At 40.5% G+C, this 20,323-nt stretch overlaps 2 protein-coding genes across 16 annotated transcripts in view; one reads left to right on the forward strand and one right to left on the reverse strand.

Annotated features, from left to right (window-relative positions):
* FAM13A (family with sequence similarity 13 member A) overlaps positions 1–8,781 on the forward strand; it is a 394,397-nt gene extending 385,616 nt beyond the window's left edge. For all 11 annotated transcript variants that reach the window (XM_058432961.1, XM_058432969.1, XM_032141067.2 and 8 more), the window contains 3 exons: positions 5,091–5,287; positions 5,863–5,964; positions 8,639–8,781. In XM_058432961.1, coding sequence (XP_058288944.1) covers positions 5,091–5,287; positions 5,863–5,964; positions 8,639–8,765 — 426 coding nt within the window. In that variant the 3' untranslated portion in view covers positions 8,766–8,781. The remainder of the gene's footprint in view (positions 1–5,090; positions 5,288–5,862; positions 5,965–8,638) is intronic.
* Positions 8,782–9,381: 600 nt separating this feature from the next.
* The window catches only part of HERC3 (HECT and RLD domain containing E3 ubiquitin protein ligase 3), a 143,218-nt gene continuing 132,276 nt past the window's right edge, over positions 9,382–20,323 (reverse strand). For 2 of the 5 annotated variants that reach the window (XM_058432949.1, XM_058432948.1), the window contains exons 26-27: positions 14,836–15,028; positions 10,274–10,355 (exon numbers count right to left, since the gene is read on the reverse strand). The gene's annotated coding sequence lies outside the window, so the exon portion shown is untranslated. Of the gene's footprint in view, positions 9,470–10,254; positions 10,356–13,875; positions 13,985–14,835; positions 15,029–20,323 lie in introns of those variants that run through there. The other 3 variants (XM_058432943.1, XM_058432940.1, XM_032140652.2) reach the window with 3 other exon arrangements.

Below are 20,323 nucleotides of genomic sequence, written 5' to 3' on the forward strand. Positions count from 1 at the left end.
TCTAAAGAGTGCTGATTTCTCCAGTTTCATTTAGCTGATTTCTTTGGTTTCATTTTATTCCCCCCTCTTTTTTGTATTGTCTGTTGTTGCTTGTTTTGTTTTTACTTTGCTTTCAGGGATTATTTTGTTTGGTTTTGTTGTCCACAATGCTTTTCGTTTGGTTATGTTTTCTGTATTTGGGGAATGGATTTTTCTGTATTCCAAAATCTTAAATTAGCTCATTAGACCAACTTTAAAAGGAATTTCATATACTGTTTACAGAAAAATCATAATTAACATAGGAAATATATATAAACATAAAACAGTGAAAAATTGTACTTCTACAAATATCTTAGTAGTCTTTGACAGATTTGCGGGTGCAGTATTTCTGGCTTTTCCTTCTTGACTTTCTCATAGCACATTTAGTCCCCAGGACTAATTTTAAAATCTGCTCTTAATCTACGAATGAGGTGCTGTGAATGACTGATAGCTGCCAGAATATATGTCCTGATTTTTTTTCCAGTAATATGGATTTTGTACAGATAATCCTTGTCATCGGTGGCTACTTTTGCTAGAATGGGAGATGTAATCTGTGCCCATAGATCAGTGTGTCTCTGTGGGACCCTAATTGGCCCGTACTAGGATCAGCCTCTTTCATGTTTTTGTTTCTAGACAACTGAACAAAGTGGACTGCCTTTTACAGAACTCTAGAGATGAAAAATCAAAGGCAATCATTTTTTAAAAATCAGTGATTGTTTTTCTAAGTCATTTAACTCCAAAGCAAGAGTTAAACCTGAAGCAGAAGTGAGTTTTAAGAGTTTTACTTGTCAAAGTTCTGTGATAGTTCCGAGCCTGGGGTGATCATTTACGTGCTGTAGTTAGGAATGGTTATTTCAGTATATGGGGGCCTCTTGTCTACTGAGGGAAACCAGTTGAGAACTTCTCCATTTTCTTGTCTGAGGTAAGGCACCACAAGCTATAAAGTCGTCTTTTATGTATTCCTTTTCTTGCCTTTTGCAGATCTTAATACATCATCTGCCTAATTTTATGGTATTAGGCAATGACTGTGCTCACTGTATTAAGTAGAACTTGTTTTATGAAAATGTTCTAAACACGGTACTTGAAATTTGGGCCAGTATACTATATTGTGTCTTGAAAAATTAGAGCTATTTTCTTACAATAAGCCTTGATGTTAATGAAAGACAAATTTTGTCTGGCTGGTAATATCACCCAAGAATGAAACCACAGTAATTGGAGAAATGTGGGTAATTGTGTGTATGAAAATTAGCATGTTTCTCTTAGCAGCATGCAATAGAACCGTTACTAGATAAAAACGTGTTCTTGAACACATCCAAAATACAGACACTTAATAATGGTTTCACCAAATGAACTGAAGATAACCTAATTATGCTCTTTTTTATAAAAGACATTTTTCCCATTCTTATCCTTTAGCTTAATTTTTTTTCCACAAGTATATTTTAGCTGTGGTTTATCTCCTGGCCCACATCATGGTCAAAATTTCAGATAATTTTGCAATGACCACTTTGCTTTTGTAAACAGTGCTGTCTTTTGGTTCATTTTGTTCCTGTTGGCCAGGCCTATTAGAAAGTATTTGGACTGTACTAATTCTTGGCAATTCCAATTTAGAATTTGGTGTGTGTGCAGATAAGATTGTATCTAAGTGGTTTCTCCAAAACTCACCCCTGATTTTAAATGCTTTTGGGAACGAACCAGCTGTATATGAACTACAGCCAGCTCAGTTCTGAAGGCCTAGATTTTCCAACCCAAAGAAACCTAGAGATCATCTAATCAGTTCTCCTAGCCAACATAAGAATCCTCTCTAAAACTTCTCTGGCAGAATAGAGACATTGAACCTACAGACAGATTCCATCCTCAAGCTTAAAAAGTTTACAGCAATGGAAGGAGTTACGTCACTCACTACATAAGTATCAATAATAGCTGATAACTTATATTATTGGTTTTATAATTATCTTTATTACATAATATGTAATTTAAAATGTATAGGTTTGATAAATACAAAAAGTTAATGAAAATAGTTGAAATTATAATATTCATAGCTATTATCAATTTATTACATTCTATCCCATAGGCTTAGTTTTGCCCTTTGGAGCAACATGAAATAGACATACTGCTTCATCCCTGAGAGCACTGCCTGTATTTAGTCACCTGCCCTGCCCACTCTCACCCCACACCCTATGACAATCTGTTATCCAAGCAAGTTCCTCTTACTCTTCCTTGTGTGATATGGATTCCAAACCTTTCAGTGGTCTCCTAGCTCTGCTGTGTGCACACACACCAGTTTATCAGTGTTGCTGTTAAAGCTGATACCCAGAACTGGACATTAATCTGGATATGGTTTAACCAGGACAGTGGACCAAAGACTAGTCCTTACATTGATCTGGATGACTGAGACCCTTTCATGCCTCCAGTTTCTTGCCTATGCAACTGACAAGGTATTGGGAATTCATTTTGGCCATTCTGAGGATAGGGTGTCTCAGCCTCAGCACTGCTGACCTTCGGGGCTGGGTAACTGTTGTGCAGCACTGCCCTGTGCTTGGTGGGATGCTTACCAGAGTCCTGGCCTCCACCCACTAGAGGCCAGTAGTGTGCCACCACCACCCCTTCACCAGTCGTGACAGCCAAAAAAGATTCTAGACATTGCCTGATGTTCCCGAGGGAACAGATCACCCTCATTGAGAACCACTGCTCACGGCCCTGGCATATGGCCCTGACTCATGCTTTGCTGTACACTTGTGCATTGCCACTGATGTATCCAGCTTTTCTTTTTCCTAATTATAGGGCCTTGAATTTTTCCAATTTGTTACATCTCACACTTCTATTTCAGCTGTAGGAAATACACTAAATCTAGCTTTTGTATTCCAACATATCAGATGTCCCTACCCACTTTGTATTATCTGTACATTTTGAAATATGCCTTTTCTTTGTCCAAGTGACTCAGATACTGAGAAAGGCAGGGTCAGGCAGAGGGGCTGCTGTAGACTGCCCTTCAGGTTCATGTCACCCTTCAGTCATTACTCAGCAGAAATTTGGGAAGCTAGCTTTCCTTTCGTAGGGTCTGCTTACCTGGTTTATTGAAATCCAAATACTACATCTATCAGAAAAGGAAAAACGGTTCGTTTCCATGACTCATTTTTAAGGAACCAGTCTCATCAGTTGATCACTGATTTTTTCCCAATTGCTTATATATTATCTATGTATTAATTCCTTCTAGAATCTACCCAGTATCTACAACACTTATGATGACTGTCTTATTTGAAAATCTATTTGCTATTTTTCCTTGTGATTTTCAAAGGCTACTGAGAGTAATTATGTTACATTTATCTCAAAAAATATTGAGTGCTCACTATGTGCAAGGCACACTTCCACATTTTTAAGTTCTCTCAGGACTTTGGGATATAATCGATAAGGCCTAGACACCTGATTTCATTAAAGGTTGTTAAGTTCTTATTTGTAACTCTGTTAGGTGTCCCAGGTGTTTATGCTCTTCTAATAGTAGTTTTTTGTAGTTCTCTTTTCAAACTGAATTACTAGACTGCTTAACAGCCATTTATTGGCCATATGCAAGCATTGGCCAAGCTCTGGGGACAGCAGTAAACAGGCCCCAATTCCTGCCTTCACTGAGTTATGGTAAGATACTTCTACCCTGTCTTCCTTATCCAGGGGTGGGGAAGGAAGAGAGGGAGCGGAAAACTGATGTGCACAGCCGGTGTCCCAGGTGTGCCTTATGAGGTACCTGACATACATTATCTCAATTTTTATCAAAACTACGTCAATGGGAATTGTTATTACTCTCACTAAAACAAAAAAAAAAACGTATTCACTTAAAAAGTCAATTTTACTTTGTAAACTTTTAAATGTTTTTAACAATTTAAAGAGACTCAAGATCGGAAGTCACAGCTGAGACAATCTGGAAAAGCCACCTAGCTTTTGCCAATTTTATTTTTGTAGCAATACTTTGATATCAGTTATATGATAGTCCTTTTTTGTTTTGCTTTGTTTGGTTGCTTGTTTATTCACATTATTTCTCTTCAGAAACACCATTATTAAACATACCAAAATTTACCATGAACCATTTGCACACTTGTACTTTGCCCTCCAGCGGGAACTGCTGCTGCCTCCTGAGATTTTTTGCTGCACTGGCATGGAAGCCATTTGGTTTACCTGTAATAATTGATGCTATGCATACCGTTTTTTATGTGGCTGTATTCTGAACCAATTTTTAAATTTTTTAGGATAGTAAGTTATTCTCTGTGGTCTGACTACCTTTTGGCAGTACATCACTTGTTTTGAAATCTTTCACATTCTGATATTATCTCTTCCTTAGGCTTACATAGCCTTAAATTGGCTCTAAGAAATGCTGATTTGGCTTTACTATTTTTCTATTTGCATTATCAATACAGACCGAGAATATCATACTTTTCTTAGAATCTCGTATGCCGAAAAATACAGATGTGGCCCTTGGAAGTTCTTTGGAAAAGCTTGAGTTTTCTTATTTCAATCATGAGAATGTAATATGTTTCAGTCTCCTTAAAATTTCCCTAAAATTTTGTGCATTAAGCAGCAATAAAATATTTTCTAATCTCAATTCTTAAATAGAAAGGTTGTATTGTTTTATTTCAGAAAATGTTCAGACTGATTTTTTTTTTTTTTTCTCCTAAAAAGCCATCTGAGATACCCAAGTAGTAGAATCCTTTAAAGCACTGGTTACTGGTGATGAATTTTGTTTTGTGCTGTTACAGAGCTGGAAATTTTTGGATCCTTTTAGTTCATCTGATTTAGGTTATAAATTAGGACGGTTGTTCCTTCTTACCCCCAACCTGACAACTATTAACATGCTGTACACTCATTTTAAAAGTTTTGCAGTCTGTTTATTGAGTGGCTACATTGTGTTATTAAATGTGTATATTTATATTGAATACAGATATTCAATAATATATCTGTAATGTACATATGTGTTGCTAAATGTAGATACAGAAGAAACTATATGGGGTCTGATAATTAAATGATTATTAAATGATACTTGTAATGAAAGTGACCAGATTTTTATTGAGATTGCTGTGTATCTCCAGGAAGAAGAGGAGGGGTCAGAAGACGATAGCAATGTGAAGCCAGACTTCATGGTCACTCTGAAAACCGATTTCAGTGCACGATGCTTTCTGGACCAATTCGAAGATGATGCTGATGGGTTTATTTCCCCAATGGATGATAAAATACCATCAAAATGCAGCCAGGACACAGGGCTTTCAAATCTCCATGCTGCCTCAATGTATGTCATTTTGGTGGTGGTGGTGAAATGTTTTGGTAAAAATAGCTCTCTTAAATATTATCTTAGCCTTTGTATCTAAATAAATTAGCTGATAAAATACAAGTGACTGCCTGGGGTGTATCTGGATAAAACAGTGATTTTTTTTTTTAATTTCCTTTTTTATATGCTTCAGCCCATGTTATTTGAGGGAACTTTTGAGTCTTGTTTAAACAACCAGAAGTTCTGTCTCTAAAGGGCATTGTGTGGTTCTGTACATTACAGCCCATCACTTAACACACGCTGAGCACAGATGTCATCTCTTTCTTTCAAAGAAAAATATGACAAAGTGCCGTGGGATTTCACAAGGCCTAAGAATTCCCAAGTAGCAGGAACCCCCAGAAGCTGGATCTGTTGCCAGCATGTTTTGGCTTTCAGGAAATGGAAAACATCCATTTCCGCGCCCCCTCAATGCCCTCAGCAGTTTCTGCATTTACTTAAGCCCCCTTTCTGCACAGCTCCTATTGAGTTACACATTCATTACATTTATGACAACTCAAATTTAACTTAATTTCCTTGCAATGCTTCCTCTCTCTTAGACCTGAACTCCTGGAACACCTCCAGGAAATGAGAGAAGAAAAGAAAAGGATTCGAAAGAAACTTCGAGATTTTGAAGACAACTTTTTCAGACAGAATGGAAGGTAGTGCCTGTCTTCCCCCGCCCTCCCTTCCCCCCGCTCCCGCCGCACCACACACACCCATCCCTCTTGTTTTTCTGTCAGATCTGTGGAATGCCTTCAAAGGGGGCACACTTCTGCATCCTCCCTGTAACCTGGTCCTTGGGTTTGTGCCTAGGGACCCTTAGAGGTTGACTGTGAGATGATGGGATTTGTGTGGACCTCCCAGAAGAAGTGCACTTTGGGTAATGCCCAAGACTCATGCATATTCAGCTGACATGTATGAAATGAACCTGTCCCATCAGATTCTTATCTACAATGAGCAGCAGGAAGCTGTGTTTCCCACTGGTGGTAGCAGCAACGCTTTTTTCTTAAGAAGCTAGAGGTTAGCCAAGCGGCTGTAGTGGCACACCTGTAGCTCCAGCTACTTGGGAGGCTAAGGCAGGAGGATTGCTTGAACCCAGGAGTTTGAGGCTGCAGGGAGCTGTGGTCTGCTACTACACTCTATTCTGGGCAATAGAGTGAGACTTCATTTCTAAATAAAAGGAGCTAGAGAAACAACGGAAAGAGAGATCTAAGTATTACTGATTTGCAAGCTCATTTCAAAAATGAAGGTGATAATTGGCAAGTTTAAATGAAAAATATATATGAAAAGCAGTAAGTCAGCCAGGCACGGTGGCTCACGCCTGTAATCCTAGCACTTTGGGAGGCCAAGGCGGGTGGATTACATGAGGTTAGGAGTTCAAGACCAGCCTGACCAACATGGTAAAACCCCGTCTCTACTAAAAATACAAAAAATTAGCCAGGTGCAGTGGCACGGGCCTGTAATCCCAGCTACGCTGGAGGCTGAGGCAGGAGAATCATTTGAACCCGGGAGGCCAAGGTTGCAGTGAGCCGAGATCACGCCACTGCACTGCAGCCTGGGCTACAGAGTAAGACTTCATCTCAAAAAAAAAAAAAAAAACAAAAGCAAAGCATTAAATCTACCTGGTTGATGGGCTGCCTCTCGCCAGTGAATTTTAAGGCACAATTTAGTCTTTCATGTTTACAAGCAACAGCACACAAAACATCTTACAGAAAGTCACAGTAGGAGCCCCAGGAAAGAACCAGGAACAGATTTGCATCTCTTACATTGGAGTTAGGTTTTAACGTTTTAAATTGGTTTTAACCCAGATTACTATAGCTATGTAAGTATTGTTTCTCTTGAGTCCTCTTTCATACTTCTTGAAAGTTTGGAGAAATAAAAGCACCACAAAAATTAACTTTGTCATTTAAAATATATTGTATTTCGGTTTAGTTTAACAATTATTGTATGAATTTACTTTTAGGATCTCTGATTTGGATATGTCTCATATATTTTTATACCTAAACACTTGCTTTTCATTTCCCACCCATTGCGGAGTATTTAGAAAATATAGGTAAGCAAATTTAAATAGTAATTCCCAAAACAATAATAACCAAAGACAAGTCAGAATTAATGTTTTGATGTGTATCTTTCCAGTCTTTCATCTAAGCCTATTTTTTGGTTTATCCTTTTTTATATTATTCTAAGTCACATTATGCACAGATATCTTATACATGTAGAATTATGCAAACCACCCAGGTTTTAAGAAAATGTCAATGGAGGACGTTAACTTAATTGTCAAAAAAGTTTATAACTATGAGGGACTTAGGAGATAAGCTCTGGTTCCATGACTTCCTGTCTGAGGAGAGTGAAACCCCTCAGAGTGCAGCGGGGGCCTGTGTGCCAGATGCTCCGATTGCTGAGCACCTGTTCCTTGCCCTGCCCTCTGCTTAGAAGCCACTAGAATCCTTTCCTAGAACAAGGCAGGGTATGAATAATATCAGTTTATTTTTAGTTCATTGAACAAATCAAGCCCCATGCTATCTTCCTTACCCACATTTGCCCTTTAATAATAAAGGCAGGAAGCCTATGTTTGAATGTTTGCCATGTGCAATTTCCCATAAAACACAAAGCAGCAGCGCGCCGCGTGGTGGCCAAGAGCAGGCAAGTTATCTGATTTCCTGTGCTGGTTTCATCATGTGTAGTGTGTAGGAAATGGCTCCACCTCATCAAGGTGTTATAAGGGTTCTATCAGATCATAGATACAAAGTACTTAGCACAGGGCTTGACCTATAAGCTCTCAAATACTTGTGCATATAAATATTATGTATGTAAAGTTACTCAATAATAAAGGCTTATTATAATAGTATTATGTAATCCAGCTGCTGAATTCTAAGACTGTTTTATGATAAGTAGGAGTATTAACTATCTGTTTTTGAGAAAAAAAAAAAAAGGTTGTGGGTGGACCAGTTGCTAATTAAAAATTTAAAATTTCGCGAGATGAAATATGTAAGAATGAGAAAACATTAAGTATGAATAAAGGATTTTGGTGTATGAGAGCTCAATGTGAATTCATACTTAGCAGAGAGAATTTCTGCATTTCTTAGCCTTCTTATCAAACAAGATGCCAGATTAACTATATAAAAACTCAGTTGCATGTTGCCTTCTGGGTGAAACATTTTCATTACTTGTCTAAATCCAGCCCCAGTCTTGAGACCAAGGGCCACTCGGCAACACTGATTCTACAAGTTGATAAACTGCAAAGTTTCTACACATTGATAATTTGCCCCATGAATAGTATCTAGCAAAGACAGAAAATGATCCTCAGACCCCTTTTTCCTTTATTTGCATTAGAAATGTCCAGAAGGAAGACCGCACTCCTATGGCTGAAGAATACAGTGAATATAAGCACATAAAGGCGAAACTGAGGCTCCTGGAGGTGCTCATCAGCAAGAGAGACACTGATTCCAAGTCCATGTGAGGGGCATGACCGAGCACAGGGGGCTGGCAGCTGCGGTGAGAGTTTACTCTCCCCTGAGAAAGTGTAGCTCTGGAAGGCAGCCTTGGGGCTGGCCCTGCAAAGCATGCAGCCCTTCTGCCTCTAGCCCATTTGGCATCGGCTCCTGTTTCCATTGCCTGCCTTAGAAACTGGCTGGAAGAAGACAATGTGACCTGACTTAGGCATTTTGTAATTGGAAAGTCAAGATTGCAGTATGTGCACATACGCACGCGCGTGCACACACACAGACACACATACACAGTAGTGGAGCTTTCCTAACACTAGCAGAGATGAATCACTACATTAAACAACACTCATCTACAGAGAATATACACTGTTTTTCCCTAGGTAACTGAGAAATATGAGACCATTCTCTGTCTAACTGTGATGAAAACAAGCTCAGGACTTTATTCTATAGAGCAAACTTGCTGTGGAGGGCCATGCTCTCCTTGGACCCAGTTAAGTGCGAACGTGCATTGGAGCCCTATTTGCTGCCGCTGCCATTCTAATGACCTTTCCACAGAGCTGCGCCTTCCTCACGTGTGTGAAAGGTTTTCCCCTTCAGCCCTCAGGTAGATGGAAGCTGCATCTGCCCACGATGGCAGTGCAGTCATCATCTTCAGGGTGTTTCTTCAGGACTTCCTCAGCTGACAAGGAATTTTGGTCCCTGCCTAGGACCGGGTCATCTGCAGAGGACAGAGAGATGGTAAGCAGCTGTATGAATGCTGATTTTAAAACCAGGTGATGGGAGAAGAGCCTGGAGATTCTTTCCTGAACACTGACTGCACTTACCAGTCTCAGATTTTATCATCAAACACCAAGCCAGGCCAGCATGCTCATGGCAACCTGTTTGGAGCTGTTTTGTTGTGGCACTAGCCAAACATAAAGGGGCTTAAGTCAGCCTGCATACAGAGGATCAGGGGAGAGAAGGGGCCTGTGTTCTCAGCCTCCTGAGTACTTACCAGAGTTTAATTTAAAAAAAAAATCTGCACTAAAATCCCCAAACTGGCAGGTAAATGTACCCCTCAGAACTCAGCCTAAGGCAGAATCTAAATCACACTATTTTTGTGATCATGTATAAAAGTCATGCTGTGTGGCCAATTATAATTTTTTCAAAGACTTTGTCACAAAGCTGTCTATATTAGACATTTTGGAGGGACCAGGAAAGGTAAGACACCAAATCATCCATCTCTTCAGTGTGCTTGATGTCACCTCATGATTTGTTGTTACTTTTTTAACTCCTGCACCAAGGACAGTGGGTTCTGGGTCCACCTTTGTGCTTTGGGAGGCCGAGCCCAGGCGTCTGCTCGCCCGCCACGGCTGACCAAAGAAGGTGCTTCAGGAGCTCTGCCTTTGACGATGTGTTACAGGATGAACACACAGCAGAGGCACCCTCCTGTATGTTTTGAAAGTTGCCTTCTGAAAGGGCACAGTTTTAAGGAAAAGAAAAAGAATGTAAAACTATACTGACCAGTTTTCAGTTTTAAAGGCTCGTGAGAAACTGGCTGGTCCGATGGGATTTACAGCAACATTTTCCATTGCTGAAGTGAGGCAGCAGCTCTCCTCTGTCAGCTGAATGTTAAGGATGGGGAGAAAGAATGCCTTTAAGTAAGTTTGCTCTTAATCGTATGGAAGCTTGAGCTATGTGTTGGAAGTGCCCTGGTTTTAATCCACACACAAAGACGGTACATAATCCTACAGGTTTAAATGTACATAAAAATATAGTTTGGAATTCTTTGCTCTACTGTTTACATTGCAGATTGCTATAATTTCAAGGAGTGAGATTATAAATAAAATGATGCACTTTAGGATGTTTCCTATTTTTGAAATCTGAACATGAATCATTCACATGACCAAAAATTGTGTTTTTTTAAAAATACATGTCTAGTCTGTCCTTTAATAGCTCTCTTAAATAAGCTATGATATTAATCAGATCATTACCACTGAGCTTTTAAAGCACATTTGTTTAAGACTATGTTTTTGGAAAATACACTACAGAATTTTTTTTTAAGCTACAAATAAATGAGATGCTACTAATTGTTTTGGAATCTGTTGTTTCTGCCAAAGGTAAATTAACAAAAGATTTATTCAGGAATCCCCATTTGAATTTGTATGATTCAATAAAAGAAAACACCAAGTTATATAAAATAGTGGATGAGATGTTGTGTTTTCCTTTGTAATTTCCACTAACTTATATTCTTCATGGAATGGAGCCCAGATGAAATGAGGGGAAGCCCTTTTCACACTAGATCTTATTTGAAGAAATGTTTGTTAGTCAGTCAGTGGTTTCTGGCTCTGCCGAGGGAGATATGTTCCCCTGCAACCGTTTCTGCAGCCCAGAATCTCAGGGCACTAGAGGTGGTGTCTTAATTGGCTTCACAAAGACAGAATGCTCTGGACTGGGATTTTTCCTTTGCTGTCTTGGGAATATGTGTTTATTAGCACATGCCAACAAAATAAATGTCGAGTTATTTCATAAGTGTAAGTAAACTTATAATTTTCATAAGTACTTTTATTGTGTTCAGTCTGGTGTAAACATTGAAATAGATGTTTATATTAAGTATATCATTATGTTTCATCTTTGAATCATTTAGTTCAGATTTCACTTTCTAAGACTTGTAGGTGCAAGATTTAGGATAAGGGACAGCTTAGAAGTTTTTCAAGATGGTAGAAGTTTGTCCTGTGCTGCTTTAAAAAATAAAAATAAAAAAAGCTAGCACAATTTTGGTGACCTCCCAAGTGAGGGAAAATTTCCATGAAAGACCAAATCAAATTTCAAACTGGAGTACTAATTATTTTTTTAATTACCAGCTAGGATGTTGTCAGCTGTTAAGATTTCTTCCATTTGCCTACCAGTTCAAAGTCAAAAGATTATTATTCATTGCAGGGATCAGTGATATCTCTGTAACATCAGTGTAATTTTTGCTTTGTCTCATCATAATTCATTGCTTGGGTGGCAGGGGAATAGCCTCTTGCAGGGTGTGCCTGCTCCCAGGTGTGACATTTCCAGCCAAGGACAAATGCCTCAGAGCTGTGTTGTGTCATAAATGCCGCACTAAGGTGTCCCAAGACCAGCAGTCTTGGAACCCTGAGGACTGAGCATTTGTAAATGTGGTTGAGCTTAGAATTCCTTATAAGGTGAATATTTAGGTTTATTATCAGCATAAAGGGATGGCCATGGTGCTAATCAAGCTGGTTCTGCCCAGGGGTTGCCTAGTTCTCCAGAGACAGAATTGGGCCCTGTGTCCAGAACCGATCAGAGTTTAAGTTTGGATAATTTTTGGTTTTAGAGCTTTTTAATCTGATGAAGATGCCCTTTTCTTAAGAGTAACACCTTATGCTTTTGGTGATATATTTATAGTTGAACACCATAAACTGTTAACAGCTTTGTGAAAGCTAGCTGTAGTCTAAATTCTGCTTTGCTTTGCTTTCAAGAGGGGTCTTCCTGACACACTCCTTGCTAGCTTATTTTCCCCTAGTTGGGGAGAGGTGGTTTCTGCACCAAGATCAATGCCTCTGTGATATTTTTTCAGTATCCACTTAGTTAAATCAATGAGGAGGGACAAACTATACTACAGTCTTGAAGCACTGTTTCCTCTGAAGCTCTTGTGTTTGACAGAACTCAGAAAGTGCTTTCCTTTCCTTCATTAATTTCCTTTTACTGTTTTTTTCCACTTGACACTCAAAATGTACTAAAGAGTAGACTGGCTAAACATATTTTCAAATTTTTATATATTCAAATTGTGCACACTGGCTCTACTTTAAGTGGTGACCAACACAGCACACACCAAACCAGAGTCACGTAGAAATGCTGGGCACTGCACAGTGGCACTGGCCACCTTCCCAAGCAGAGATCATGTGTGTGCCTCAAAACACAGGTTTGGCAAATCCTCCAACTGAAAACACCTATACAGTCATGAAAATCTCCACAAACAGTTTTTGTAAAAAATATGGGCTCCTAACAATATTTACATGACATGTAAGCAGAAGGCATTTGAAATTACCATTGTCCTTTTTAAAAATGTAAACTGAACAAAAAACATTTTATACATGACTATTTTGTGTAAATGTAAAATATTTTAAACTATGAAAGTGCTAGAATTTTTGACAGTAGCATCAGGATCAGGGTCTGACCCTTCCCTTCTTTAAGTAATCCTGTGACTCCCTGGAGCCCCTCAGAAGCCTCCTGAGGATTAAGTTTTTGTTGTTCTATCTCCAGGCAGGGCACTGGAAGGTGATGCGAGCTGAGCGTACACTTCAGGCATGTCCGTTTTGTAACTAGAAAAATGGGCTTGTGCTCTCATGGCTCAGTTGCCTTTAAAAAATTCATAGCGCTGGAGAAGTGCAGAAATGAGGGCATTGAAGCAAATTTTTAAAAATTAAGTACATCTCCAAAGCCAATGAGGCCATCATGAATAAATACATTAGCCATTTACTATAAGGCCACCAGAGAACTGAGAGACTTGGAGAAAGACACACTTCAGTCGTGTGGAGGGAGCACCTCGCCCTTTGCACTGCCTGTTCCTATCCCTGGCCAAGTGTGCCCTCCTCGCTCAGGCCTCGAATAGCCTGGAGAGTTGGGCAGCAGGTGGGGCAGCTGGGGACAGAAAGCTGCCATGATGGGTAGGCATGCAGTGTCCTTTAAACTATGTGCTGCTATACATCCTCTAAATGACAGAAAGTAACCATTAGAAATATGCTAAGCCTGAAATTAAAAAATAAAAAAGGCTTGGAATAAGGTCCTAGTGCTAAAACAAGGATTCAAACTCAGATCTGTCTGACTTCAGAGTACAAAGATGCAATACTGCTAACACAGATGCAAGTTAATGCTGTCCTGCCAAAACTGAAGCTCATCATGAATAATTTTGGTAACTCTGGGCTCAAGTAATAAAATTTGGGCAGAAACGACAAGCTGTATTTAGTGACTCATTTTCTTCAATCTTCTGATGTTGCCTCTTTTGAGGGACCAGAAAAGTTACACAAGCCCAAGAACACCAGGTTCCACAGCCTAGTATAAAGCCTGATGTCCTCTGAACCCCTTAACAATGTCTTCACTTCTAGTCCTATCATAGTTTGCAGAACTGTGAAGTACCTGAATGGAAATTTCAGAATGAAGACCCACACAGGGGGTCGGGGTGGGCTGAGGAGAGACAGGCCCTCCCAATGGCCTTACTACCTCTTCTAGCTATGGATTCTGAATCCTGTAAGACAAAGTATATCAGAGTCATCCCTGACTGGGTCAGCTCACCAAGGCTATTATACACAGAATTTCACATTCAGTAAAAGTCAAAATTCCCAAATGCAGTCTTAGAATCCTGGCAGGCACACAAATGGGGCTTGGCAGGTCTGGGACTGTTGACAGCTTGGTCCTCACTCTTCCCCTCCAGCCACAAGGCTTAGACAGGAAGGGTGACTCCGTGTTATGCTGCAGCTGCCTGGAGACAGGGCCCAATGCAAACCTCAGCAAGAACTCAGTTCTGACTCCAAGAAGATCCCCATGTTACTATGAATTCTGAAATTATAATCTTTTAGGTGTCTGGATTTTTCTTTAATTTCTGTAAAGCAATTCAAAGATGCACAGAAATCTTCATGTCAAGCCTCTGATCCTACAGCTTTGAGTATTTCTTGGTAAGCCATTTTGAGATACTATGATTTTCTATAACTTTTAAATAATTTAAAATTACCAGACAAGAGGAGACAAAGGGGAGGGAGAGAGTAAAGGATATATCCCTCCGTAGTAGCAGAAAGCAGTGCGGCTCAAACTTGGATGCACATGCGCCTGCCTGGGGATCTTGTGCTGTAGCTCCAGGAAGTGCCTGATGTTCTGCATTGCTGACAAGCAGCCAGGTGCTGCCGTGTTGCTCGTCCAGGGACCTCACTTTAAATAGAGGGTGCAGACTGCATCCTGGGTGAAATGAGCAGCTCCACCAATTAATCCAAAACCCTGAGTTAACAGAGACCAGCACATTTGACAACACCCTCGGAGGCCGAATGCTGCCTCAATGCTTGAGATGCAGACAGATGGCTCAGCTGTACAATTTGGGTTACTTACCTCCAGAAATCTGTTTCTTTTTCTGAAAAGCAGTACCCGTGTAATCAGGTGATTACGAAAATTTACTTGGATGACTGTAAAGTGACCACACAGTAAATTCTTAATAGATGGTGGTAGGTGGGGTGGTTACTATCATCAGCCATCAAGGCAAAGATTCTTCCTATCTTGAAGTCCAGCAACACATTCTGAATCCCTGCAAAAAACGAACTGTATTTCCTGGTATCATTTCCCCCACCATCACCCTCTGATCCTTGTTTGTGTGAATCAGAAAGAGAATACAAGTTATTGCTAGCAGGATGAGCAAGATTCCATGGGAACATCATCCCATTCTCTTGGGGGAATAAGATAAATTGTGACTATTACTATTTTCCAGCAAATCACATCAAAACTTGTGCCACCTTCTTAGAAAAAATAATGCTTGCTAAATTCCTTCTCTCACAGAGCAGGGAAAATCCCTCTAAGCCTACTTCTCCCCAAAACATTTTGGGAGGTCCAGATCTGCTCCAACATGTAAAAAGAATAAACCATTGACATGGCAGCTGAGACCAACATGGAAATGCCTGAGCTGTGTGGAGTGAAGGAACAGAGTAACCTTTGGATGGATTTCAAAGTCACTTAAGTGTCCCAAAATTTCTGTCTCAGGGTGTATTTTTAACAACTGAAAACTAAACGTCCCCTTGGGAGGGGAGTTGCTCTGATATTGGCAGCTCCTAATCAACATACTAAATTTCATCGAAACCTGTGGCCAAGGCTGACACTAAGAAGGGACCTGGGGTCCTCCACTCCCTCATCAACCCGTACAGGGGATAACCTGAAGGTGCCATTGCCGAGGCCAGCAATAGGGCAAGCTTTCCCATTCAGGTGACTTTGCAGTCTCATTGAATGAGGCTTTGCGTCCCTCCTCTCATTACCTCAGACACTTAGAACTTCTAGATCTTTTCTCCAATCTGCCAGTGACTTGAACTTCAGAGTCCTTGAACCTGGTTCACAAACATCTGAGTTCCGGAGAATGCCCAGGCATGAAAGGCCAAGAGACCCATTTTTTAACCAAAACAAGACGCTTGGACTGTGGCAGGCCAGCTCTACTGGGACCACAAGCCAGTACCTAGTTGGCACCTGCTGCCGACCTTCGTCCTCAAGAGCATCAGCCTCTTATGACCCAGTGGGGAACGGGGTTACAGTGTTTCAGAATCTGCTCTTGCTTTCTGATCCTCCTAATCCTAAAGAAAAGGTGACCATGAAAGACTAATCTGGTTTAGTGTCTGGCTCCATCTGAGGGGTGTGTGGGTGTGTATTTTAATTCTTGGTTAAGTTTCTCAGTAAGTTCAACACCAGCAGGAGCTGAATCAGTAATTATCATAGACAGTCTCCAACTCTCATGGGATTAGGCCCAGGAAAATCAGCTTTTAGAAGATCTGAAGACCATGTGATTGTGTGCCCTGCCAAGTATCCAGCCACACTGGAGGGGAAGAAAAAAAAAAAAGATGACATCTGGATTAATTTTCTTGGTGCTACACATAACTAAGGAGTACACACTCCATTATTTTGGGAGGAAATAAAGCACCAAAGCCTGGACTAGCTAATCCATGGGAGAGGCTGTTATTAATACAGATCCAAAGAGTCTGCCCACACTGTAGTGTGTGCAGCACCTATTCTGTTGCCTGATCAGTGTGGACAAGCAGCCCTGCCTGCATCTGAGGCAGTCTGTGTTAGCATCCCTAAGCAGAGAACTGTAGTCAGGGAGCAACACTTGCCAATCGCTCCACGGGGCTCTGCTATCATAGGATTCATTCATCATTACCAAAAACCTGGGGAAAGGCACTGTGGTAGGTTCTGTGTCACTTCCCACTGGAGAACTCCCTTGGTCCAAAATCAGTAGGATAATGTTCACCGTTTTTGAAGAACACAAGAACACAAGGACCTGCTCTCTTTGTCCTCTTCCTTATCACAAACTCCTGTTCTGCTTTGTGAGATCCTGTTCCCCAAAAGAAGTCTGTAAGTGGAGCCCAGGAATGGTTCCTATCAATACTCCACAAAGGCACCTCAAAAATGGAGACATTCACAGAGCAGAGTACTCATAACTCATGGAACCTCTGCCACTAACGAAGTTAAGTTAAAGGCAACATAGGCATCACACTTAGGCACTTTAGAGATATAGTTTAAAATTTGCTTGGTTACATTTTAAGAGTCAAAGACGACAAGACAACCAACACATACATATCCCATTAAAAGAAAATAATGAAATTCTGAAGAGTAGCTTTGATTTTAATGAAAGTATTTGTTTTTCCTCCAATACTTGACCCTAACATGAAGTATTCTATTCATTGGGTTTCACTGCAAATATATTTTGCTATTCCAGTGTATGACCACCCTTCACTTTAATCTCTGTCATCTGATTAACTACTATTTGTCCATTAATTCCAAACTATGATTCTGGGAGAAATGAACAGATACTAAGCAAAAAAAAAATTTCCAAAGGACGGGGGAATTCCGTGGAAAACTAAATTTGAGAGGAGGCGGAGGGAAGGAGGAAACGAAGGAAAAGAAGAAGGGGAATGAGAAGGAAGAGAAGGAGGAGGAGAAGAAGAAGAAGAAAGAAAAGGAGGAGGAGGAGGAGGAGAAGGAGGAGAGGAAGGGGGAGAAGGAGGAGAGGAAGGGGGGAGAACGAGGAGAAGGGGGAGAAGGGGAGAAGGAGGAGGAGAAGGGGGAGAAGGGGAGAAGGAGGAGGAGAAGAAGGAGAAGGGAAGGAGGAGGAGGAGAAAAGGAAGAGGAGAAAGGAAGGAGAAGGAGAAAAAGAAGGACAAGGAGAAGGAGGAGGAGACAGGAAAAAGAAGGAGAAGGAAGAGGAGGAGGAAGAGGAGAAGAAGGAGGAGGAGGAGGAGAAGGAAGAAGAAGAAAGAACTAGTAATCGTTGTGCAATAAAGTTTAACTCTTTAAATTAGAGACAGCCAAACTTATATAATATAAATCTCCTTTTTCTTCCTTATTCAAAGTATTTTTCCCCCAGGAAGCTCTGCTTTTTGCCAACTATTGGGGCCTCAATGCTTACTTATTCCTACTGCTGAGAACACAGAGCTGCTTGCTGAGGAAGGGCCCAACTGTGTGCTGATGGTCTCCCAGGGCCCATGGAGTGGCCTGATGACTTACCTGCCTGCCCGAAGAGGCCCTTCACTTTACTCTATGTCCCAAGATTGTACAGCATGACTGCCTGGGGAGGTGGAGGGGCCCAGAGGATTTGCACTCTCATATCTAGCCAGAGACGAAGCCTGGAATCCCAATATTTACTAAAAGCCTGTTGAAATGCATGCACTGTGGGATCCTCCATCAAACCTTGGGACAGACATCAGTGGAAAAACTGGTAAAATCCAAAAAAAAGAGTGAAGTTTCATGAATAGTAATTTCCCAATATTGGTTCCTTGGTGTTGATAACTATACCATGGTGCTATGTTAACATTTGGGGATACTGAGTGAAAAATCAAATAACTGTGTATTATTTCTGCTACTTTTCTACAGATCTAAAATTATTCAAAAATAGAGTTTCAGAGTGATATTAGCAAGATGGTGGAACAGACAATCCCCCAGCATCACGTCCCTGACAAAAACACAATTAGAAACCATTCAACGACAAGAATACCACCATGAATATACCAGAACTCGGGGGGAAGCAGAGAAATCACCAAGGCACACAGAATTGAGAGAAGCCATGACAGGTAGGATGAACAGTCATTTCACACTGTGCCACTCCTTCCCCTAAGCTGGCATAGTGCCACTCACAGAGATTTTCCCTAGACCCATGGTTGCTAGTGAAGGAGGGAACTGGAGGTGAATATTCGATCTCCCCACTGGTCTAGGAATCTTCATGGGAAGTCCATTCCGGTCCTATTCGATCAGAACCATTGGGAGTGTCGGGAAAGCTTAACTACTTGGGGTGAGTTGGAAACAATGACCAGGGTGTTCATCACAGAAAGCTGATCTCAGCACTCTTATCAGTGGAGATGCCAAGTTAAACAAATTGGCCAGGACCACAGTGCCTCAGGGGCACAATCCAGAGGAAGGCCCAAATCCCCAGCTGGGTTTTCCACAAATCCCAGGTGCATGAGTGGAGTCTTCCTCTAGCTCAGAAACAACTAAAAGGTCGAGATTAAGTTCCAGTGCCCATTTAAGTCTTCCCCAGACTGGAAAACAACGGCAGGGCAGCAGTGTTGTTTCAGGGCAGCATTTAAACTCTGGTATTTGCTATAAGTCTTCCCCAGACAAGGAAACAATGGCAAGGCAGCAATTTAGTTCCAGAACATCATTTAATTTTTGATATTCACTGTGCCTTTACAAGACTGGAAATGACAACAGGGCAACACGTTCATTCCAGTACGGTCGTTTAGTTTCAGTGCTCAATGTAAGTCCTCCCCAGAATAGGAAGTGAAATTTGAAAAACAATCCAGAAACAAAAAGAGACAATGACAAAGAAATAGAAAAAAATTAAAAGAAATCAACGAGAAATCCTAAAACTAAGAATACAATAACTGAACTGAAAAACTCCTGAGAAAGCTTTAACGGCAGACTTGATTAAACAGAGGAAATAATTAGCAAGCTTCAAGCCAGAACATATGAAAATTACCCAGTCAGAGGAGCAAACAGAAAAGAGAATGAAAACAGTGAAGAAGGCCTACAAAAAATTATGTTACACCACCAAGTGTACTAACCTCCATGTAATTGGAATTCCCAAAGTGGACAAGGAAAAAAAAAGGCCTAGAAAGTATATTTAAAGAATGAATGGCTGAAAATTTCCCAAATTTAGAGAAAAGCGAACAGCATCCAGGTACAGAAGCTGAGAAGTCACCAATCAAATTCAAATGAAAGAGGAATTCTCCCCAAAGCGCATCATAATCAAATTAGCAGAAAGCAAAGACAAAGAGAGAAAAACTCCAATCAGCAAGACAAAAGAAACATATCCAATACAGCTTTCAGCAGACTTCTCAGTGGAAACCCTACAGGCCAGGAAAGGACATGATGTTATATTCAAAGTGCTGAAGAAAATGTCAACCAAGAATACCCTATCCAGCAAGGCTATCCTTAAAACACAAAGGATAAGAAACACAAACATACATACAAAAGCTGACGGAATTAATCGACACCATACCCATTTTATAAGAAATGCTAAACAGAGTTCTGCAATCTGAATATAATGGATGCCAACATGTAATAGGAAAACATCTAGCTGGACATAGTGGCTCAAACCTGTAATCCCAGCACTTTGGGAGGCTGAGGTGGGCAGATCACTTGAGGCCAAGAGTTTAAGACCCACATGGCCAACATAGCAAAATCCCATCTCTACTAAAAAAAAAAAAAAAAGTAATAAACAAGACATCTGAAGGTATAAAACTCACTGGTAAAAGTAATAAAACAGACAAAATCAGAATAATACTGTAAATGTGGAAAGTAAACCGCTTATATCACAAGACTGAAAACTGAAAGACAAAACTATTAAAAA

Source organism: Hylobates moloch, unplaced genomic scaffold (assembly GCF_009828535.3).
Source record: "Hylobates moloch isolate HMO894 unplaced genomic scaffold, HMol_V3 SCAFFOLD_2, whole genome shotgun sequence".
In the NCBI taxonomy this organism is placed as follows: domain Eukaryota; kingdom Metazoa; phylum Chordata; class Mammalia; order Primates; family Hylobatidae; genus Hylobates; species Hylobates moloch.